The sequence below is a fragment of the Dryobates pubescens genome, chromosome 37, assembly GCF_014839835.1.
Source record: "Dryobates pubescens isolate bDryPub1 chromosome 37, bDryPub1.pri, whole genome shotgun sequence".
Lineage (NCBI taxonomy): Eukaryota > Metazoa > Chordata > Aves > Piciformes > Picidae > Dryobates > Dryobates pubescens.
This window is the reverse complement of record NC_071648.1, coordinates 125571-150357: the sequence shown is the minus strand read 5'-3', so window position 1 is coordinate 150357 and position 24787 is coordinate 125571. Positions and strand designations below refer to the sequence as shown.

General features: G+C 41.6%; 1 protein-coding gene across 1 annotated transcript in view; it reads left to right on the top strand.

Annotated features, from left to right (window-relative positions):
• GLS (glutaminase) overlaps positions 1-24787 on the top strand; it is a 71018-nt gene that overhangs the window by 30261 nt on the left and 15970 nt on the right. Inside the window, exons 8-14 of the mRNA XM_054177016.1 lie at positions 3417-3449; positions 4746-4804; positions 5874-5940; positions 6508-6558; positions 9095-9271; positions 11325-11456; positions 12361-12453. Of these exons, the coding sequence (XP_054032991.1) occupies positions 3417-3449; positions 4746-4804; positions 5874-5940; positions 6508-6558; positions 9095-9271; positions 11325-11456; positions 12361-12453 (612 nt within the window). The remainder of the gene's footprint in view (positions 1-3416; positions 3450-4745; positions 4805-5873; positions 5941-6507; positions 6559-9094; positions 9272-11324; positions 11457-12360; positions 12454-24787) is intronic.

The following is a 24787-nucleotide window of genomic DNA, read 5'->3' as shown; positions in this document are numbered from 1 at the left end:
AAAAAAAAAAAAAATAGTATTTCTTAATGCTCTGAGGTAGTGTTACAAATACATTTTTTGCCCCTGGTTGAACTGTTAGGTTATAAATTCGGCTGCAAAATAGCCAGAAATTAATTTTTTAAAATAATCATCTATTATAATATAATGAAGTTGTTTTCATTAGCTTGGCTTAGATTCAGACTTGACACATGGTTCTAACACGGGACACACGGTAAGAGCTTTGGTATAACCATTGTAGGCTGATCGAGGAGATGTTTTCCAATGAACTTTGCTTAATTTTGTTGTTGCAAGTTCTGGCACGTATCCACGGGTCTCTGCTGTGTGCACGTAGAGATGCAACTTTCGCAACTGTAGAAATACAACTCATGGAAATACTCTTTCTTTCTTTGTTTTTTCTTTTGTTCTCTCTTTCTTTTAAAAGAAAGGGAAGTTCACCAAAATCTGACACAGCCAAAAAATTCAAATTTCTGATGGAGAGCCACAGTGCCCATTGTGGATTTAAGCAGCCACAAAATACTTCCGAGCTGTCTCCTGCAAGTTTGAATTTTCTGCCTAGCAAACTGCTTTGACCTTAACTTTTTCAGTTTCATTTTGTATTTCTGTGGAAGTGTTTTTTCATCTCTCTATATATACACACAAGCATGTCTGCAGTGGGTATATGGACATGTGCTCCAGTAAATGTTCTGACTGTTTGTAGAGTTTGAACTGTGATGTTCTAGGCAAATGAATCTCATCTGAGCTAAAAAGTGCTTTTGAAGAACCTATTATCATACTGCCCCAGCCTCATAGGCTTGTACAGTCCAGCTCAAAATAAGAAGCACTTGTGCAAGAAGTTTTCTTGTCCCTTATTTAAATGATTTGAGGGAAAGTTTCTTGTTGCATTCTGAATATTAGGATACGATATCTGCATGTCAATTTGATACCGTGTGTTGCTTCTGTGTCTCTTCAGCTGTTTAGGAGGAGCAGTCTACCTCTGTCAGCTGCTAAAGAGGAAAACTACTACGTGGGGGTTTTTAGCCATGTGTATGGAAGTAAAGTTTTCTGGTTCAGCTCCATGTCATGTTAAATCCCTACTCAAGTGTTGGTTGTATGATTACTTAGGCAAATATTTTAGGTGTTTGTGTTACAGTAGACTTTTTGGGATTTAGGTATTTAAATAACTGGAATTATTCTATTTTTTTTTTAGGTATTTAAGTAAGAGTGGAATTTAAGTAACAATGCTGTTGTGTTTGTTATAAAAGTACCTATGCAAGTGTGTGGAACATCAAGGACATCATCTGAGTTTAGTGTATACAAGATTTTCTTCCCAAAATATGAGATTAGATGTGAACTTGAAACCTTTTTTACAACAAGTTGATGCGGGGAAAAAATGTGCATTGAGTCTCTTGCCCACTGCCTTTACGTTCTGCTAGTTGAAGCAGGGTTTTGTTGAAGGGCTAGGGAATTTTTTTCAACTGGGCAAACTAACAAAAAAAAAGAAAAGTAAAAAAGTGAGGTACTATGTATTGATATTTTTGCCAACAGCATGATCCCTTTCTCCGTCTTCCCCTTTTTTTTGGTTGTTGTTTTGTTTTTAACCAAAGAACTTGTTTCAATTTATTATACATGTCTAACCATACAACTATCAATGCAGCATCCCATGACTAATGCTGACCCACTTTTCCCAGGGGGAAAAAAAAAAAGAAAAACAATTAAGATGTTCATTGTGCATTTGAAAGGTTGAAAAAAAAAAGGTTTTTGTGGTTTAAATGTTGTTACATATTTTCCAGCATTAGGATCTATGGAATATTTTGACAACTGCAACAGTTCAATGAAGTTGGTAATTTCTTCTTTTAATTATTTTTTTTTTCATTGAACAGATTTGGAGTTAAATTTTTAAGGCTTGTGTTCTGGTATATTATAGAGGAACATTTTGGTGAAATGTATCATGACCCTTTTGGGGTTCGGTTTTGGTTTTTTTTGGTCTTAGTGCAAACTAGCTAGAGGTGATTGCCTTTGAGAGTGAGGATCATTAGGCTTTAAGCGTAAGATAAGCACTGGCACATAGCTTTGACCAAAGAGTGTGGTGTTCCTTCCAGCTAGCGCTCGTACGTGTATGACTGCACATCCTGTTGCAGATGAGCCGAAGCATGGGCTTCAAAGATTATCTGCAACACCCTAATCCAAATACAGAGTGGGAAATGAGCCTGGCTTTACGCATTTCATTAAGTAAAACACTGGTTGATAGAAAGCTGCAGGTTTTTTTCCACTTCTTTCCCCCACCCCCTCTACTAAACGCAGTGCAAGTAAGCATCTGGAATTGTTGGAGAGATGTCAGAGTTTTGTTACTTAAGAAGAGTTCTCTTTAAAATAATTTGTAAAACTATCTTCTGCAGATATTGTTTCCACTTGTGTACGTGATGCCATCGTTTTTTAAACAGCCTTGAAAAATTCTGCCTGGCTTCTTCCAAAAATTAACAATTTTCCCCCAATTGACCATGCTTTTTTTTTTTCCTCTTTTAAATCTCCCACTGATCTTTCAGTGTCTTGCTATAGGAATTTGTGGAAGGTCACCTATGGGAGACCTGTAAAGAATAAATACATCCTTAACTGGCAGCTATTAAATTTTGAGAATGTTCTTAAACAGAGAAGGGTGGGGAAAAAAAAAGCCCCAGAATAACACCCTTTGTCCTCCCCAACACCACCAACCAAAACAACCCTCAGTTTTCACTAGCATCCTTATTAACTTGGCTTATTATTATTATTATTATTATTTTCCTTACCTTGTTAGCACAGTGATGTACTCTGGGATCTGAAAAATCTTATTTTTCAGTTTGATTTTTAATAGGTAAGCCATGAATCAGATCTGAAGGAAATCAGATTTTTTTGATTCAATTCAATTCTTTTCATAGTTAGGGGTAACACTTTAAGTCATTTTAATCTAAATTCTTAGGATGGGTGCTAGCCATGGAAATAGTTTTAATTTCAGTAGCCTGAACTTCCCTGTGCTCAGCTCTGTTGGTAATACAAGAATACCTTTGGGGTTACTAATCCATAAAAAAGTTAGTGCTTTTGTTATCATTATCCTAATTGTAGTTACTGTTGTGGGGGTTTTGGTTTAGCTGCTAGATTTACTTATGCTAAACACCTAAAGCTGAATAGAGAACAAGTTAAAATAAAACATACCTTTTCCAGTTTAAATCCACTGCCAACATAAAGGTGTTTGATAAGGCTCCTAGAGGATTATTTAATTTAAATGATAATTAAAGATTTACTTATCTAACACCTTAATAGTCTCATTAATATATGAAATGTTTGTAGTACCTTAATTAGCCTCATACCTTAGTTATATGCATTAAAAATCCTAATCCTGTTAAGTGAACTAACTTTATTCTTACGTTAACAGTTTGTGTAAATGATGTTTTCTTTTCTTGCAGCAAGGAGCAAATAACGCAGAAAAATTTGACTATGTAAGTTCATGTTTTTCCTTTTGAGCTAAACTTGGGGGTGAAGGTCTGAAGAGCAAGGGAATTGCAAGGGAAGTTTAGTGATTTCAAAGAACCATTGGTTGGGCTGGAAGAGATCTCCAAAAGTCATCTAGTCAACCTCTCTGCAGTCAGCAGGGACACCTTCCACTGGATCAGGTTGCTCAGAGCTTTGTTGAGCCTCACCTTGAATATCTTCAGGGATGGGGCCTCCACTGCCTTCCTGGGCAACCTCTTCCAGTATTCTACCGCTCTCATGGTAAAGAATTTGTTCTTTACATCTAGTCTAAAACTCTGCTAATTTCAAACCACTGCCCCTTGTCCTGTCCCTACAGGCCTTTGTGAACAGTCCCTCTGCAGCCTTCTTGAAGGCCCCCTTCAGGTACTGGAAAGCTGCTATTAGGTCTCCCTGGAGCTGTTTCTTCTCCAGGCTGGACAACCCCAGCTCCCTCAGCCCATCCTCGAAGCAGAGGTGTTCCAGCCCCCCTGTCATTTTTGTGGCCCTCCTCTGGGCCCACTCCATCAGGTCCATGTCCTTCCTGTGTTGAGGGCCTCAGAGCTGGACACAGTACTCCAGGTGAGGTCTCACCAGAGCAGAATCACCTCTCTCAATGTACTCGCCACACTTCTTTTGATGCAGCTCAGGCTGTGATTTGCCTTTTGGGCTGCAAGTGCACCTTGTTGACTCAGGTCCAGTTTCTCATTCACTAGAACTCCCAAGTCCTTTTCCTCAGGGCTGCTTTCTACCTCATTTCTCAGCCTGTATTGATAATGAGGATTGTTCTGACCCAGGTGCATGACCCTGCCCTCTTCCCAGAAAGAGTAATTGGCCATTGGAATGTGCTGCCCAGGGAGGTGGTGGAGTCACCATCACTGGGGGTGTTTGAGGGGATTGGATGTGGCACTTGAAGCCATGGTTTAGTTAATCATGAGGTGTTGGGTGATTGGTTGGACTTGATGATCTTTGAGGTCTTTTCCAGCGTTGTTGATTCTATGATTCTATGATCTTGTTGAACCTCATGAGGTTAACCTGGGCCCTCCTCTCCAGCTTGTCCAGGACCTTCTGGATGACATCCCATCTCTCTGGCATATTGACAGATATTTCACACGTTTTGTCTTTTTATCTCTTTGTTATTTAAATATTTAGTGATTTTGGGGTTTCATTGGTAAAATTGTGTTAGAAGATTTAGGGTGAAGCTGGATTGACAACTTCATCAGTGGCAACTTTTTCCTGTCTGAAAATGTTAGCATGCTTTTCTCCCCTCCTCTCTCTCTTAACAGGTGATGCAGTTCATGAATAAGATGGCTGGCAATGAGTATGTTGGATTTAGTAATGCTACGTAAGTATTGGTGATACACTTCAGGAGTTAGGTGGAAAACATCTCAACCAGTAGCTGGCATATTGGCAAAGTTTAGTTGTTTACATTGAAAACACCATCTCAACCCTCACATTAGAGGGTGCCTTTGACTTAACATCTATAAGAACTCCAGTTGTGCACATCTCTGACATCAGCATGGCTAAATCTCATGTAAAAGGGTTGCTTACCTCTTTGAAATGTCATCATTTGGTCTTGGTGCAGTGTTGGTGCTGAGGCAGCGAGGGCTGTAATTGCAGCTCAGCTTCCTGGCATTCAGATTAAAATTTAAACTCTGCATGTTGAAGGCTGCGTATCAAATGTTTGGAAAGCACACCTTACACCATTGGGACTCCCTGGGCCTCTTTACTTTGCATGTTTAAATTATTTCCTAGAACCACTCCACTCTTAACATACAGGGTTCCGAAAACTCTCAAGAGCCTTTTGAAAGCAGCACTGGGAAAATCATCAAGATTCCGTAGACCAGAGTTGCTTCCAGGTTGTTGGCATGCATGTGCAGAGAAAGAGTGAGATAACTAATGTTCTTCCTGAGCCTTCTTAACAGAATCCCAGAATGGTAGGGGTTGGAAGGGACCTTGAAAGATCACCAAATCCAACCCCCCTGCCAAAGCAGGATCACCTAGAGTAGGTCACACAGGAACCTATCCAGGCAGGTTTGGAGTGTCTCCAGAGAAGGAGACTCAGAGGGAGACTGCACAACCTCTCTGGGCAGCCTGTTCTAGGACTCTCTCACCCTCACAAAGCTTTTCCTTATTTTCACATGGAACTTCCTATGCTCCAGTTTGCACCCATTGCCCCTTGTCCTATTATTGCACATCACAACACCAGCTCCTTCAGCCTGTGCTTGTAGGAGAGGTGCTCCAGCCCCCTGATCATTTTCATCAGGAGCATGTTTGTGTTCAAAGTTATATTTTCCATGTGATTTAATTGAATTACAGGCTGAAGATCTCTAAAGTTGACCATCTTTGGGAATGTTTGATGTGTTGTATTGTCCTCTTTTTTAATTTACATTTGTGTTTTTTTTGTTCTTGAGGTTCCAGTCCGAGAGAGAGAGTGGAGATAGAAACTTTGCAATCGGCTATTACTTGAAAGAAAAAAAGGTTGATCCCTTTTGTTTCTTGTGCTTTGTGGGGTTGGATTTTTTTTTTTCATAGTCTGTGAAGACTTTTAATTCATTTACTATACAGAAGGCCACAAACCACTGCAGTAGTATATCTTTCCATACTGTTACTTAAAAATGCTGTAATTTAAGATGTGTAATTGCACTGATCGAATTGCACTGCTCTAATTGCATTGCTCTAATTGAATACCTGAGAGATTTTTTTCTGCATCATAGCCATGATAATTTATTTTTTTGGTCTTAAAAGGCATTGCCTGTGCTGTGCAGCTGACTTTAGAAAACTTCTAGCTGCAGTTTGCTGCTTTGAAGCTATTGATAGCTGGGCTGAAAAATACTTTCAACAGCTAGCTTATTGACTCTCCCATCACTGTGTTATCTTTAAATCTGATCTGATTGAATATTTCCACTTCTGACACTTACATAAATATTTAATTTAAATCTGCCTAATGCTTAACATGCTGACCAGAATATATCTTTGTCTCTAAAAGTGATAGTGAAAAAAACATGATAATTGAACCTAAATACTCTCTCTCTTTATCTTCCCCAGTGCTTTCCTGAAGGCACGGATATGGTTGCTATATTAGACTTCTATTTTCAGGTAACTGACTTTAAAGTTGAGACTCATTAACTGCTGCAAGCAGTAAAAACTGATTTATTGACATAGATATAAAGGTTTTAATAGCTTATAGTTAAACTTGCCAGCTTCTGTTAAATTATGGGACTACAATGATGTACATTTCATGCATGGAGATTGGCTTTTGTTTAGGTGATGTACTTAGGTGTCTTTACAAGGAATGATTTTTAAAACACTAGTAGATAGAAGCTTAAAATGTCTTCTGTTACTTGAGTTTGACAAAATATTTCTGCTTCTTTGGGTTGCTGCTATTTATTGTACTGTGAAGTACTTTAAAGTCTGTGTGTAGCTAAAAGGAGAATATGCATGCTCTTGTAAGCTTGAAGGCAGTGGCATAAATGAAATAATAAGAAAATCTCCTTTTAATTCAGTGCTTATGGGCAACACAGAATCTGGTCACATGCATTCCTCCTCCCCCCCTCCTTTATTTATTTTATTTTTTAACTGTCAGTGAGTTATTTGGAACTGTCACAAAATGAGAACTTGGCAAGTGTGAGGTTATTTCCTCAGTAAGGGTTTCCTAATGTTAAAACGTTCACCGTTGGGTCAGCTCTGCTGCATAGACTTCTCAAGAGGCAGTTGAAGTTGTGTTACTGGTTCAGTCTGTCTGGGATAGTTGAAAGAAAAATCTAGAATGTAGTTCTCAGAATGAAACTGGTTTTGATTCACAAGACTTGCTCTTGCTTATGCAAATGATATTTCTGTTAATGCTAGTTCTGAGTTCTTTGTATTGGGATGCACCTGCTCAAATGACTCTCTGTGAAGTAAGGCATATGTGATTAGCCTCAGCTGACCTCTTGTTGAGTTGGAAACTTAAGAATAAGCTAGTAGTCTGCTCTGAAGTTCTGTTACTGCAGGACAACCAAGTCTAATTGTGATAGGCATCCCAGCCCATGGCAGGGGGGTTGAAGTAGATGATCTCTGAGGTCCCTTAAACCTGAGCCATTCTGTGATTCTATCACAGAATGTTAGAGCTTGGCAGGGACCTTGAAAGATCAGCCAGTCCAACCCCCCTGCTAGAGCAGGACCACCTGTGATAGGATTCTATGAACAAAATTGCTAATTTATTTGACTTTTCAATGCTTCCTATCCCACTGCCTCCACTCCTGAAATGCTGAGTGCAAAGCTGGTCACAAGGTTAAGGAATGCCCCAAATGACTTTCCTGTTGTGATTTAATCTGGCCTCGTATTCCTGCGTTCTGATCCCTGATTTCCTGACTGTCTGTCGTTTTCATTTACTCGTTTACTTATTTCCCCTTGCAAGATCCCCTTTTCACTCCATACTCCCCAAAAAAGGGCAGAAATTCTGTTTCCTTCTCACTCTCCAAGGCTTACTTCCCAACACTACCCAGATGCCGCCTCAATGACTTAGTTATTTCTTTGGGTTTTCTCTAGTGCTCCTTCCTCCCTTGTGTCATTGGGAACTTTCTGAACAGGAATAAGCTTCTTTTCCTGTAATCTCTGTAAAGTGAGGATGGATTATTCTCATTTTTAGAGAACCAAGGTACAAAATGAGAAGGTAGAAAGACTTTTTCTTTCCAAGCAGGTGATATTATGTATTACTTCCTATGTTTAAAACACAGTTGCCATTTTAGATGCGTCTCTGACAATCTCTTGATTTGCAACTCCAGTTGATTGGACTAGGATGTATTGAGTTTGGCACCCGGAAAATAAGAATTCCAGGTAGTAACCACTCATGCAAACTTGGCTTAGGTAACTTCATGAAGTATCATGTAATGACTGTTTGGCAAAAGCAAGAATACAAGCGCTAGTTTGTTTACTTTTCAGAGCAGCATTTCAGCTTCAGGTTGAAACCAATTTATCTTTTGGTTTCTGCAGAAATGAGGCAGCATCAGGTGATGGCATCTTATCACATTTCCTGATGTGTCACCAAAGTATGTATAGTCTGTACTGAAGCAGGGATCCTGGGAGAAGCTGTGGTGTGGTTGGATCATTAATATCTGGTATATACGAGAGAAAGGTGAAATGAGGCTGCAGCAGCAGGAGATGCTGGCGTTAAGACTTGCATGTGCTAGAGTTTGCAGCTTTCAAATGTCCTTTTAATAATGTGTGGGGTCTTCTAAGGCTTTAAACAACCCACCACACAAAACAAACTCAAAATGGGGAAAAGAACCCAAACAGTCATTTTGTGGCTTTTGCCATTTTTAAGCAGATGCAAAATACTGAGATTGTTATCCAGACCTCCACCTCTCAAAGGAACATAAGGGGAGGGGGTGGGGGGGAATCAAACAGAGACACTAACCCTTAAAATCTGTCCCAAACTATTAAGAGGGCTTACAAACAGTGTCACTGGGATCTTTATAGTAGGAAAATTCAGACCATATTAATTGATGCTCCTAGCATCATCTGTAACAAATGTTATGCTGCAGGTTATTTTATGAGATGTTATTTCTGTAGAGGCATAATGTTGAGCCTGCTGTAGATGGCCTTATTATACTCGAGGTACCAGTTCTTATAATCTCTCTTTCTTTCTCATAAGCTTTGCTCAATAGAAGTAACATGTGAATCAGCAAGTGTGATGGCAGCAACCCTGGCCAATGGTGGCTTTTGCCCAATCACTGGTGAGAGAGTGCTGAGTCCCGAAGCAGTCCGGAATACCTTGAGTTTAATGCATTCCTGTGGCATGTATGACTTCTCAGGGCAGTTTGCCTTCCATGTAAGTACTCTTCAGATATTAATTCTAGCTAACCAGGAAGGTTAATCTTTTCCTTGTTCCAGGGCTTGCTTGCTTGTGGAGGAGGGATTGTTTAGAAACTGAACACACCACATGGTGAAACATCAACAAGGATTCATGGCTCCACTAGTACACCGTACCTTCTAGCTCTTACTGTGCTCTGCCACTTCACATTTGGGAATCCGTATCACATCAGAACATAAATGCTGTCCTTTAGGAAAGGCTGTTCCTGAGAGAAACAGGTCATGGTGCAGGTGTAACTGGAAATAACATAACTGAGTAAGACCTGCTGTAGGGGAGTGAGGAACAGAAGAAAGCTTTTGTAGATAGATACCTTTTCTTCACTAACTCAGGCTCACGAGGTGTCCTTGTGTGTTGTAAAAGTGGCTGTTGTACACAGCATATGTACCATGCTTCTATTTCTCAGCAGAATGTTTCTTGCATGAAAGCATTGCAAGATGTACTGCATATTGGTTGTGTTTTCAGCATTATGGTTTTAGCATTTTGAGTTTTCCCTTATTGCACAGAAATAAAATTCATTGTGGTGCTTTGTGTGACCTTAAAGTTACTGCTTACAGAGCTGTGAGGATAGAGGTTGGGGCCTGACCTGTGGAAGAACAGCACAGGGGAAAGGGACCTGGGGGTCATGGTAGACAGATGTGCCTTTGTGGGCAGGAAGCCCAACAGTGCCTTGGGGTGGATTAACAGGGGTGTGGTTGAGAGAGGTTCTCCTTCCCCTCTACTCTGCCCTGCTGAGGGCACATCCAGAATATTGGTGTCCAGTTCTGGGCCCCTCAGTTTAAGAGGAAGCAGTTCAGGGAACTGCTTGGAGGGGTCCAGCACAGAGCCACAAAGATGCTGAAGGCGGTGGAACATCTTCCTTCTGAGCAAAGGCTGAGGGAGCTGGGGCTCTTTAGCTTGGAGAAGAGGAGTCTGAGGGGTGACCTCATTCATGTTTATAAAGATGTGAAGGGTGAGTGTCAGGAGGACAGAGCCTGGCTTTGCTCAGTGATGTCCAGTGACAGGACACGGAGCAATGGGTGCAAGCTGGAGCAGAGGAGGTTCCACATGGACATAAGGAAAAACCATCACTCTTGAGTTCTTGGCCCCTCAGTTCAAGAAGGACCTCAGGGAAACAGCAGTGTCTTTATCTAGGTTGTAGACAAGGAAGTTACTGTGTGCTGTCATGAAGATTTTTATAGCTTTGTACTACTACCTTGTTTAGAAGCAGTAGAGAGCCACTTGTGTACTGCTGCTTACAGATTCATAGATTCACAGATTGCACTGGGTTGGAAGGGACCCTCAAAGGTCATCCTGTCCAAACAGCCTACAGCCTGCAGTCAGCAGGGACACCTCCAACTAGAGAAGGTTGCCCAGAAATACATCAAGTCTTGCATGTCTCCAGGGATGGGGCCTAAACTGCATCCCCAAGCAACCTGTTTGAGTACTTCACCACTGTCACTGTAAAGAACATCATCCTGATGACCAATCTACATCTGCCCTGTTCCAGTGTCAAACCATTGCCCCTCGTTTTCTCGCTGCAAGTCCTTCTAAATGTTCCCTCTCCAGCTTTCTTGTAGGTCCCCTTCAGATATTGAAATGTAGCTCTAAGGTCTCCCCAGAGCCTTTTCCAGGCTGAACAGCCCGAATTCTTTCAGCCTGTCCTCACAGGAGAGGTGCTCCAGCCCTATGATGATCTCTGTGTCGTTCCTCTGGACCTGCTCCAGCAGGTTCATCTCTCTCTTGTGCTGAGGTCCCCAGAACTGGACACTTAGTCATAATTACTTGAAATTCTTTTTTACTGTATGGCTGGCGGTGTGGTACTGAGAGCAAATAACTGCAGTCATGTACCCGAGATTGCCACCAACTGTGCTTCGGGTTATTGTCTGTCTAAAAAGAAGTGAAGAATAATGCTTTACCAGGTTAAAGTGCTTTCCACATCTACATTTTCTATAATGATCTTCAGTGAAATGCTGATGGGTTGTTTTACAACAGTGAAGAATGTCTGCAGAGTAATTCTCTGGTTATTCCATAGGTTGGTCTTCCTGCAAAATCTGGAGTTGCTGGTGGGATTCTTCTGGTTGTTCCTAATGTCATGGGCTTGATGTGCTGGTCACCTCCTTTGGACAAGATGGGCAACAGTGTTAAAGGAATACACTTTTGTCATGTAAGTAGCTTTGCCTTTAGTGAGGCTTCTTTTGGTTTTAGTTTTGGGTTTGTTTTTTCCTTTTGCAGCTGTTGTTTACTGAGCTTTGGTTAGTACAGCTGAGGTCTAAATGAGTTAAATAGTGAGTTGTTACTCTTGCCATACTTTCATCTGTTCCGAGGGTGAAAGCCCAAGGTGGGACATTGTATTTCAGTAATAAATGAGGCTTTAACTCAGCACTACAAAAGCATGATGCCAGAAACACTGGAGAGATTTATTGTGGAAAAGCTTTGGAAAGGAGCACTTCGGTAAGAAATGAAAGAGCTGGCCTCTTGTACACAGCCTTAGAAGCTGTAGAGTCCTATTTATAGACCTCTTTTCCTCTTTGGTTGTAAAGTGAACAATATTCAAAACAGTGGAAATGCAGCTCTTCAAAAGAAGAGGATTCTAATGAAATCTTGCTGTTCTGATGTATTTTTAACCCAATTTTTTAGACAAGCTGACATGAAACATATCTTCAGAGATCAGACCCAGTTGTTGAGCTTCATCTCTTGTTTTTGAAAGGGCTGTGGCCTAGAAGCAGAAGAGATTTTGCGGAGCACTTTGTAATGGCTAATAAAGATCATAGAGTAGCTCAGCTTGGAAGGGATCTCAGAGACCATCTAATTCAACTCCCATGCCATTGGCAGGGATGCCTCTTGAGTAGATTTGGTTGCTCAAGGCCTCATCCAATCTGGCCTGAAACACCTCCAGGGAGGGGGCATCCACAACCATTCTGGGCAACCTTTGCTGATGACAGCAACCTGTGTGGTGTGTTGGACTCCCTTGAGGGAAGAGATGGCATCCAGAAGGCTCTCAACAGGCTTGAGAAATGGGCCATTTCTCACACACAGTCAGTGACTGTATGTTCTCTAACCGTTTGCAGGATCTGGTTTCTTTGTGCAACTTCCATAACTACGATAATCTGAGACACTTTGCCAAAAAGCTTGATCCTCGCAGAGAAGGCGGTGATCAGCGGGTAAGTTGCTGTCTCTGGTTGGTGTGGGCATTGCTTGTAAGCATCCAGAAGCAACGCGGGGAGCTCCTCTCTAAACATGCTCAATGACATGTACTGCGTCAAAGCTTGCAGGTAGGAACCTAGTTAGTTTGCATCAGTAGAGGACACTTCCCTGGGTGCACCACACTCTTGACAGGGTTTTGTGTAGTCTGATTCCACATTAGATTAGTAATTCCATGCAGCTCATCTCCCTTGCTAGATTAAATCAGTAGTTTGTGATAACAGCTGCAAAGAGTTTTACTCTGTTGGTTGCATCTGCTAAAGCTCTGAGCAGCTATTTGGCTCAGCCTGCAAGGCCTGAGCTTTACGCTTGGCATATTTTCACCGTGATATCCCCGAGAGCACCAAGCTGCTGTGGATTTGGGCATTACAGTACTGTAGGCAAGTGCCTGTGGCTGAGGAAGTGGTGTAAGCAATCTCTAGGAAGGTAGCTACAGTTAGAAGTATGAGGATACTGGAGATGGCGAAAACCTCTTTGCTTTTATTACCCTTAATGTTTTAACTAAGACATGAAGATCTCAGTAGGAAAAGAGGCAGTAGAATGATTTTTAGAGTGCTTCTATTTGCATGTATATGGCTAAAAGAAACCTGATTCTTATGTTTTTTTATTTTTCTTTTAAATAACATGCTAGAGCCATGAGGGTGATCGGGGGTTGGAGCACCTCTCCTGTGGAATGAGCTTGATTCAGGGCTGTTCAGTGTGGAGAGGAGAAGGCTCTGAGGGGACTTTATTGTGGCCTTCCGGTACCTAGAGGGGGCCTACAAGAAAGCTGGGGGAGGGGCTTTTTAGGATGTCAAGTACTGACAGAACTGGGGGGAATGGAGCAAAACTAGAAGTGGGTAGGTTCAGGTAGGGTGTTAGGAAGAAATTCTTCACCATGAAGATGGTGAGACACTGGAACAGGTTGCCCAGGGAGGTTTTTAAGACCAGGCTGCATGTGACTCTGAGCAACCTGATCTAGTGTGAGGTGTCCCTGCCCATGGCAGCGGGGTTGGTAGTAGATGATCCTTGAGGTTCCTTCCAACCCTGACAATTTTATGATTCTATGATAACTGGAAGAGACAATAACAGTTGATATGAAGAGGTGAGTCTGTTAGCATTGACTGCAAGTATGGCTTTTTTTTTCTGTCCTTCAAATACACTAATAAATAATGTATGTTGCTTGAACAACTAGCATTCCTTTGGACCAATGGACTATGAGAATCTCCAGCAAGAACTTGCTTTAAAAGAAACAGTATGGAAAAAAGTGTCACCCGAATCAAACGAGGACATCTCCAGAACCGTAGTGTATAGAATGGAAGGTCGGGGAGAGCAGAGCTAAACGAATGGGGTCTGCTTTCATTAAATCCTTCATTTTAAAAACAAAAACCTCAAGCATCTCTAGAGTTAAACTTCTGATTTGAACATTGTTTGCCTGGTGTTTCATTTCTATATTCCTTTTGTGTAAATTCTGTATGCTATACCAAAAAGACTGTCAAAAGTTCAAGGTTGGGAGGGAGGGGGCGTGGAGAAGGATGTGTGAGCAACAAAACCCAAACCTGTTCACTTGGCTTTTTGTGGTTAATGAAAATATTATTTTTTTCCCCCAAAAAGGTAAAGCTGAGTGTTTTCAAAGATATATACCACTTGGGTGTATATCTATGTCTTTTTGTTTTTCTCTGGGAACTTTAAGTGAATAACTTTAGAGTTAAGCAAGAACTTTAAAGATGGCCTCTTGTCAGGGTCAGCACAGAAGGATTTTACTTTAAAATATCCAGTAAGATAGTGTCAGCAAAAGACAACAAATGGATGGATTTCTAAGTAATTGTTTACCAAGTGGAGATAGGTTCTGAGTCATCTTATTACCAGACCCTTTTTGTTTTGTTGTTAATGTGAGCTTTCAGATTGCTTTGAACAGAATTGAATCCTTTGGATATGCCAGGCTAGCCAAGAGTTTTCTTTTCCATCAGACCTTTAATAATTATGAATGCTAACATTTAAATAAAAAGAGCAGAATAACCTAGGGAGGTCTGAGAGAAGGGGGTAAAATCTCTGCCTTGTTTGCAGGTTAACTAAATTCAGCAGAAAGATTTCATACCAAAGGGTTTTGAGTGTCTTGCTAGCTGCTTCTGCTGCCAGCTGGTAGCTATGACTCAGAAGTAGTCTGCCTTACTAAAACTGCAGTGCTCCACCCTCAAGAGGAATGTAAGCAAGCTTGGATTTAGAGTCATAACCACGTAGGGAGCAGGAAATATCTCCAGTGTGAAGCAGATAGGTAAAGCTTATTAAAACTGTTTACAATTAACTTATTTTCTAGCTGCTTGTGTACGCGCACGTTTGTCTGTAGGATCAGAGGCTTCATTTACTTGCACATGAGCAAACTTTTATGAAGTTATCATGAATTGCTCCTTTAAAAATGATAATGAGTTTGCACCTCTGTCAGCTGGCTAAGGAACAGGACTTGCATTTTTCTCCAGACAACTGCATCTGCTCGTTGCATAATTTCATGGGTTTTCGAGTTTCTTCAGTAGGGCATAACTTGATCTGGCGGTGTGTAAGCTTCAAATAGGCTCAATAGGCAGCACTGGACAGAGGGAGCAGACATGCTAAATTCTTCCCATTTGTAGCTATTAGTTTCTTTATGATGCTAAAAATCTTTGGAAATTGTTCTCCATAAAGTTTTCCCCTGTCTAGGTTTGCAGATGATTTGATATATCTGATCCCCGTGCACACATCATGCAGAGCCCTGCTTGTAGAACTGGTGAAGACTCACCCAAGTGATAAGTGGTATTAACTGAGGGTTTCAAGAGACAATGAGAGACAATTCTTCAGTAACACCTCCACCTGTCCTTCCTGCCCTCTCCCCCAGTCCCTTTCCCTTTTTAGTTTGCCTAAAGCTCCAAAGGGAGTGAATTTTGCATAAGGGGAGAGTTAAGTTTTTCCTGCTCCTTTTTTGACCCATCTGGGTGTCTTGAGTTAAAAAGCAAAGCTGAGGGAGCAAGCTGTTCTTAATTACTCTGTTTAGGTATTGTTACTTTTGCATAAACATTTGAAATCAGCTGACTAAAGCCTGAATGATCTTTATCTAGCAGTGAAAGGATGGGCTTCCTGTCTTTTGAAGCCTAGGACTAAAACGTCTACGTGAAAACAATACAGAACGCCAATTTTCAGTGAAATTGAAGTCCTGCTGGGATGAAGAGGCCCGTCTGTGGTGCAGATGTCAATAATAAATGTCAGGCACACATTGTGTAGCTGTCAATAATAAATGTCAGATGTAGATTGCTGAATAATATCTTTTAGACTTTCCATCACTGATAGTAAGGTTAGGTTTGTCACTTCTTGGAGGTAGAGTACATGAAGTAAAGGTAAAGGCTTGAGTTCTAAAAATGCCTGACCTGTTAGAGGATTTCACAGTAAACTAGGAGTTACAGAGACATAAGTACTCAGATCCTGCACACCTACATGTCTTCACCTGAAATACCCTCAGTTGTAAGAGGGAACAGAATGTGTCTGTGCTGCTAATGAAAAGTATCAAGAGTGATGACATGTTGCTGGTTAAATTGCTGATTTAATTACAAAAGGAAAATGAATGATGTAGGGTTTGCTTGACCTAATTCTGCATATTTATTTTAATGATTTTTTTTGTTTTGTTTAGTCCCAGTTGAAGCTAATTCTAACCCCATGGTTGAGGATGGAAAATTATTCCATCTGGCTTTCAACTTGAAAATTCGGATCTTGACTGCATTTGTTTGTCAGTTAAGTACAAAATTTGTGGCAGAGGCAAGTCCTGCATGGGAAATTAAAAACTAAGGAAACTGCTAGACCTTTAAGATGCATAATGAGACTATTTAGGGTACAGCTTACACAATCTTTACTTTAGGTAGATAATCTATGTTACAGTTCTGTAATACATGCTTTTGAAGCCTATCTCAGAATTTAAGCCAGCCTCTAGTTAGGATGGATCAGGAGACAGGGAGACTTCCTTTGGACCAATTATTTTGTAGCTTACCTACACTCACAGATCCTTGTTCTGATCTGCCACAGCTGCAGAGGGCTCTTACTGCTGGCTGGGACCATAGTTAGGTCTGCCCTGAGGACTTACCCATGCCTGCACTGTGTCTGGTGAGCAGGTCTGAGAGAAGGTGATGATAGAGGCTAGTCACTGGAAGTTGGAAGTCTGCAACGGTTTTAGTGTTCACCTGTGCTACAGTAATAGCAATTCTTGATATTCAAGCATTTTTAGCTGTTTGTTGGTTTTGGTTTTGTTTTAGTTTTGTGGTTTTGTTTTTTTTTCCTCCCCTTTGTCGGCATCATTAACATTTCATTAGAAATGTAAATGCTTTTTACAGTTTTACCTTTAGCCTTTGTGTTGTACTTTTTTTGCTCAGTTGTTTAAGTTTCCTGTCTCGTTTTCCATTTTTTTTTCATTTGCATTGTATGTTATTTATGTATCTCAATTTCCAGCATGCTTATTTTTGTATTGATTAATAAATTTATTTTAAGCTGATTTTTTTTATTGTATTTTTTCCCCTTCCTCCCCCTCAATGGAGACCAGCTTGGTTCGAACATATTTTTGAGACTCGGGTGAGATAAGCGAGTGCTCCAGTCTAAAATGAAAACCAGATGAAACTCTAGATAAGGAAGTGGAATAGGCAGATTGAGTTAAAACAGTCACTGAAAACTTTCCTAAGGATTCTTAAACATTTTGTACAATAATATAGTTGTTTTTCTCTCTGAACTGTTATCTCTGAAAGCAAAAATCAAAATGGCAAAGTTCTCTCACCATGGCTTTTCTAAAGAAAACGTCACGGTGCAGCACTGTGGATTTGTGGGGGTGTGAAAGAACTGTTGCAATCACTAGAAAAAGTCAGTAGTACCAGTGCCAGGGTAGAAACTGTTGATCTGAGCATTAAGGAGTTAAAAATACAGCTTGTAATAAATCACACATAGCAAGGAAGGTGGTCCACAAACCACATCCTTCTAGTAGCAGCCGTGGGCTCTGAACAAGGGTTAGAGTCTGGGTTCCTGGCAAAGCACTTACCCTTTGCCACAGGCTTACTTGCTTCTCTCTGAAAATGTATTTGAGATAGATACATTTATTATGTGATGGTTCCAAGGCAAGATATATGTTACTCAGAGACATGTCTTTAGTGAGGATGGCTCATTTAGTTTTCCTGTGGATTGGTTTATTAACCTGAGTTCCATGTACTGTGTATGTAAATTCAGCTGTATGCTTGTAGATACATAAAACATCGGATATCAAAGGAGTTCTACTCTCTGAAAGCCATCAAGAAAAGGAAAGGTAGGAGAGCAGTAGATGGGAGAGAACCACAGCTGATTTACTCTAGAATTGTTTTGGTTGTCATCGTGTATTTGTGTCAAAGGACCAGTGGGTGGGTAGATGAATAATAAAGGCAGGAGGGGGTACAAAGCATGTTGGTTTTTCATTGTTCTTATTTCTCCTGCTCTTGCTACAGACATGTCATTGATGCACAGTAGTCAGCTGTGAGCAAAGTAGTCAGCTGGGAGCTTCAGAAGTTATGTACATCATGTTTCGGTGTCCTAAACAGTGTTTGTAGGCTTTTACTGCTGCCATTTTTTTCCCCCTCTCCCTTTAATGTTGTTTAAATATTTCTGTAGTTCTCTGGTGGGAGTTCAAAATCCATTACTCCAGTGAAAGAAGGATAGATTCATGTTGTTTTCTGTAGAGTTCCTACTGGGACGATTCCATACACCTAACAATTTCTCTTCAGTGCAGAGTCTCTGAGGAATTAGAATGTCACAGATGTTTGTAGTGGTTGCAGGGATGGCAGGAGGCTTTAAATCAGGTAGAAATCTTAACTAAAGCTTATTTCTGTATCATGCTAGTATCTCATCTGCCTCACGCTACTTGTTCAGCTGGAGCACTCACGGCCAGGAGCTTTGAAGGGATGAGTCATGCGCACCCACATTTTCTTTCAGGAATTTGTGTCCTGGTCTGTTGAATAGTTTGTTGCAGTCTCAATGATGAAGCTACCTACTTGGAGTAAGTGCAGGTTCCTATTTACCATCTCCTCCTCCTCGAATATGTTGTCTGCAAACCAGGAATGCTGTGATTCCTTGTGCGAGTAGGAATTAGTTTCACTGTTGGTCCCTAACACTGCTTTATGTAGGCTTTTGCTGTCACTCGAACACTTGGCATTTAAAAGGCTTCGCCAGACTTGAGAGTGGCACAGCTCTGCATGTAGATCAGTGACTTCTGTGTGTGATGACTGGGGGTGGGGGGGGCAGGTTGCACCAGTTTAAGTAGTTTAAAGAGAACTTAATGCAGCTGACGTAGATGCATGACCTGGAGTAGGCTGTTAAGGTAACTGGACCATGCAGAGTTGGAGAATAACAGCCACTTTGACACCTCCACACTGATGAGGACGTGGAAGGCTGATGAGGAAAAAGCTGATGAGAAAACAGGGTTAAAGGAAGGACAAGGGGAAAAGGGAAAAATTCCAAAAGGCTTTTCTATGCTCAGAAATATTTCAGCCAGCCTTACTTTTTAATTTGTTTCACTTATAAAATCCTGCATGACTGTTTCTATCTCTTGTAAGGGAACACTTGCTGCTTTAGCTGTTGCTCTGCTCTGACTTTGACCGAGCTGACACCTAGCCGGTGTCTTCTGTAGTGTCGTCTGTGTGCTTTCCTGATGCTTGCAGAAGTCAAAAGCTGTCTTCTGCATATCTTCTTCCCTGATTTCCTCTGACCCGTTTATCTGATCAGTTACAGCAGATCTTCTCCAGTTAATTAGCACTAGAATGTTGTAAATTATGGGTTGTTGGTACCTTGTGTCCTGTTGGAATCAGACTTCACTCAGTCATTAATTCATTAGTGAAATGAATTCATTCCATTGTTAGTTGTTCAGACTTCAGATAAAGTATTTCTGTTTCCTCCCTGTATTTGCCCTTCTGTTAATCTGGCTTCTTGAGTTTCCAGTGAAACGGCTTGAATTTGATTCTTACTTTTACATTGTTAATTATTCAGAAAATTTGAAGTAATTGTTTTGATAATACAGTCACCAAATACCTGTTAGGCTCTTTGGAAACAGCTAAGTGCTATGGTTAAGAAGGTTTTCCACTTGAGTCACCAGACAGCTGGGGTCCAGGATTTGCAGTGTTTCTGTGGTATTGCCAAGTTCTCATATGTTTATCACATGGATTTTATCATCATCCTGTGTCTTGTCTTAAATCAGGTGTGTTTTACTTAGCTGGATGTGATCATCGTACCCCATTTGTATGAAGTGCAGGAGATTCTAGTGACTAAGCAACCTAAGAATGAAACCATAAGGTCATAGAGCTTGGGAGGAATCTCTGGAGATGATGTTATCCTCAATGCAGGATCGGATATCACTTAGGTCATGTTGCGCAGGGACTTTGCTGATCAGGTGTTGAAAACTTCCAAGGATGGAGTTTCTGTCCTCTCACTGGGGTAACCTGTCCCTGTGCTTTCCCACTTCCAGTGAGAGGTTTTTTTCTTAACTTCAGCTGAAGTTTTCCCTTTCTGCAGCTTATAATGGTAACCTCTCTCTTGCCACTGTGCATGGTGAGCTTATCATGTGGAAAACTGATGGCCTTTAGGAAGTCCCAGAAGTGTCATAGATGAAAATAAGTCTTTTTTTAAGCTATAACTAACATGTATTTTCACTGCATTCTAAACAATTTTTTTTTCTCACATCATGGATAGTGAAGTAACTTAGGGATGTGAAAGTGCCACAGTGCCTTCATTTTTTTTTCCATTAAAGCACAACAGGCTAACTGCAAACCTGGTGTATGTTGTTTGCTGAAGGACAGCGTGTTGTTGTTAGGACCCTTTGTGATCAGAAGGCTTATCAAAACAATGAGCTGAGGACACAAGTGGAGTGATAGGAAGAGATAATGTTGCTTGCTTCCTGTTGATGTCATTCACTGGTCCAGCTTTTTCCTTGAGCCAGACAACTTTATTGTTTGCTCTGGAATTAGTCATTCAGAATCACTTTGGGGGGGGGGAGACTTTTAGACCTGGTTTTGGTTATATGTGTAGCTTTGGCTTTCTTTATGGGAAGTGTGTTTCACACCTCTTTTTAAGGGCTCTTAAACTTCTCCAACCTGTAATTGTTTCAAGACAACTAATTAAAATGTAATCTCAGTCTAAGAATAAACTTTCTACTCAAGTGTGTGAAAAAAGCCCACATAGGCTTTTGTAGAAGAGGATTAGGAGTTATGGCTGAGGCCATGGGAAAACAAGATAAACCAGCAGAGTATGTTTTGCCCTATGTACCAAAGGCTGATGGGATAGTACAACAGTTTTCATAAATTTACAGAATAGTTTAGGTTAAAAGAGACCTTGAAGATCATCTGGTTCCAACCCCCCTGCCACAGGCAAGGACGTCTTCCACTAGGCCAGGTTGCTCAAGGCCTCATCCAGCCTTGTTTTGAACTCAGGAAGGGGGCATCCACCACCTCCCTGGGCAACTTGTTCCAGTGTCTCACCAGCCTCATTATAAAGAATTTCCTCCTAATCTCTGGTCTAGATCTGCCCTCCTTAAGCTTCAATCCATTCCCTGTTGTTCTACCATTCCAAGCCCTTGTAAAATGTTCCTTCTGGCCTTTCTCATAAGCTCCTACCAGGTACTGGAAGGCTGCTATAAGGTCTCTGCAGAGCCTTCTGTTCTGCTGGCTGAACAGCCTTAACTTTCTCAGCCTGTTCCCGTAAGGGATGTGCTCCAGGCCTCTGATCATCTTCATGGCCCTCCTCTGGGCACCCTTCAGCAGCTCTGTGCCCCTCTTGTGCTGTGGGCCCTTGGACTGGACACAGTACTGCAGGTGGGGTCTCAGGAGAGCAGAATTTTCAAGGCTTGAAGATAAAACCATGAAGACAGGAGATCTAGTTAAGCTAATAAACATTTCTGATGCAAGAAAAGCAAGAACTGAATAAATAGTCTGAAAATTAGAACATGGTAACTTGGAAACTTGTTCCTCATAGTTTAGAAGCAGCCCTCCCTACAAGATCAGAGAGCACATTGGTAATGAAGTTTCCCCTACTCTACATTCAGCCTCCAAGTGTCCTCAATCCCTTGCAGTTTTCAGTAAACAACTTTTGAGAACACCCGTCTTTATTTTGGGAATAATGCCAGTTCTGACTTCTGTAGTTAAGAATAAACTGTCATCCACAAAGTGGGAAGTCCCTTAGAGCCTGGGAAGCTGGTTGTGTGGATATCGGTCCTAGTCAATAGGTCCTTGAAAAGCCAGACATGCTTTTGTCCTCTCCTGGCTGCATTATGTCCTGCTTAACACAGCTAGTGTCACTGAAGCACCCATCAGCATTCTGCTTTATGCATGTGACTTAGCCTTGATCCCAGCCCTTTGGTCCCAAATCTTGCAGTGTTAGTAATGTCTGTATCCAGCTACTTCAAAGGCTCTTGTTGTGGTTTTTTTCCCCTGCATCTGGTGTCAGTTGGTCAGTGTTCATTCCCCTTGTTAAGATTTCTGTGCATATTCTGTCTGCTTTTCTGCTGCAGAAGCGTTTGCAGGGGTTGCCTATTGAGACGACTGCTCAGGAGCTGCCAAAATCAGTACTGTGATATGATCAACCCTAAGATCCCTGGAACAGGTTACTGCAAGAATTATTTTGCCATTTTGGAACTCACCATTTTCACAGTTACAGATTGCATTGGGTTGAAAGTGACCCTCAAAGGTCATCTTGTCCAACCCCCACCCTGCAGTCAGCAGGGACACCTCCAACTAGGAAATACTGCCCAGGAACAAATCAGGTCTGATCTTTAATGTCTCCAGGGATGGGGCCTCAATCACATCCCTGGGCAGCCTGTTCCAGGATTTCACAATTCCCACGGCAAAGAACTTCTTCCTGATGTCCAACCTAAATCTGCCCTGTTCCAGTTTCAAACCATTGCCCCTCATCCTATCACCACAAGCCCTTCTAAACAGGCTACCCAGGGCTGTGGATGAGTCCCCATCCTTAGAGACATTCAAGATCAGACTTGATGTGGTTGGAGGTGTCCCTGCTGACTGCAGGGTGGTCAGACAAGATGACCTTTGAGGGTCCCTTCCAGCCCAATGCAGTCTGTGAATCTGAGAGTTTGAATACCACAATTCTTGGGGAAGAGGCTTGTATGCAGGGGTTTATGTGACCCACTCTGCACCTCTGGGGCTCATGTTCTGGAACCAATATTGGCATCTTCTGAGGGAGGCATTGGTGGGAGTTGGGGGGGCTCAACTGGGCTCAACTCACCCCGTGGGGTTTTGTGCATCTCAGGAGAGGAATAGATGGGCATGGTCTTTCTGAAAATCCCTCTTACTGAAGGTAAGTAGATGTTTTGCTTCATCTAGTCAACACTGCTTAATTCTTTAACTCTTAGTTCATGTTGATTGCATGGTCTTAGCTGTACTTTAAGCAGCATCACTTCACTAACACTTCAGAATGTATTAGTGGCTGGAATCAGAAATAAGAAGCTAGTGCTTGTTGTCATGAAATAATGTTTCTGCTTCCATAACTGGCCAGCTTCAAGGACAAGTTCAACCTGTGCCTTAGTGTCTTTAAGGCACTTGAGCAAATCTCCAGTAGGAAGCAGACTATTAATTCTGGATTCACAAACTGTATTGGAAGTATCTAAGTGTTTTAAATTTCAGTTACAAGATCCTAAGTCTCATTTGTTATCTAAAAACTCAAGTTAAATGTAATCATCTCTGATCATGCAGTGGCTCAGTTGTAGAACGCAGCTCGGTCCCACCTCTGACTCTTGCTTTCTTGCCATACAAGTTAAAGGAGATACTTTATGGTTTTTGACTCTCTGAAGAGCTTGCACCTCCTGCTTGTTAGTATTTAAGATGAATCAGCCTTTTAACAGGAAGAGAGATTTTGTGTTGAGGAGGACCAGTGAGACAAACTTTCCAGCAATTGATATCCACTCCATGGCTATTGTTGGTATTGGAGGAGGTGAATTCAAAGTATTCTGACAAAAAAAGACTTGAGGCAGAGATGGGCAGAGACTTGGTTTACTATAAAATGCAGTGGTAATCCTCTAAATAGTTGGTACTTTACACTTTTTGGCCTGTAATAGATATGAATATGTCCAGAGAAGGGCAATGAGGCTGGTGAAGGGCCTGGAGCACATAGCCTGTGAGGAGCATCTGAGGGAGCTGGGGTTGTGCAGTCTGGAGAAGAGGAGGCTGAGGGGAGACCTCATTGCTCTCTACAACTCCCTGAAGGGAGGTTGAAGTGAGATGGGAGCAGCCTCTTCTTTAGTCCTGATGCTTGCCACCAAGGAGACAAGGGTTTCAGGCTTCACCAGGGGAGGTTTAGGCTGGATATTAGGAAATATTTCTTCACTGAAAGAGTTCTCAAACATTGGAATGATCTGCCCAGGGCAGTGGTGGAGTCACCATCCCTCAGTTTAAGTGGCTTGTGGACCTGGCACTTAAGGACATGGTTTAGTGTTGGCTTCAGTGCTGGATCAAGGGTTGGACTGGGTGATCCTTGAGGTCCCTTCCAATCAGATAGGTTGTGATTTTAAGGTGATGAGTTCCTTGTATTTCTGTGTGACCAGCACAGCTATGCAGCTGCAGGAAGGGTCTGTAGGTAGGTTGTAGAGCACTGGAGGGCCTCTTTGTTGTGCTCCTAAATATGATAAATAAATGATTTTTAAAAAATAATTTTATATATATAAATAAGTGATTTAAAAAAGTGATAAATGTGATAAATAAACCATCCAAGTGGTTACAGACTGCAGGCTGTTAGAACTGTGTTGCTATCCCAGCTGGGCAATGGGAGACCGAGGAGCTCTTCTGGAACCTCTTTGCTGGCCTGCCTGAGGTTTTTTGTAGCTACAGTAGGAGCAGAGTTGGTTTAAAGGTGCTTTAGATATGCATATGTGACACAACTTCTTTTGTGGCTGTGGCCTAGACATAACTCATGGGAGAAGAGAAGCAGCTTTCAGTCTACTCACAGGTTGTGTCAGAACATGGCTGCTGAAAATGATAAGGCAGTAACAGAGGGATAAAGAAGTGTTTCTGAGGCTTGGTTTTCCCCCAGTCATTGAAGCAGTGTGAATAATTGCTGTGCAAGCCACATTTTCAAGTTAATTCCACCAGCAAGCCTCCCAAAATAACCCCTGTGGTAGCAGCTTTCAAAGGCACTGTTGCATCTTTGACTCCAAAAATAAATGCTGCATCTGCAGCTTGTAAAACTGAAGGAGCTGGGGATACTCCTCTGTCTCCCATCTGGAAAGAGGAGCCTACACCATCTAGAGGAAAAGAAAGGAGAACTGATGTGTTAGGATGTGGGCTGGAGAAG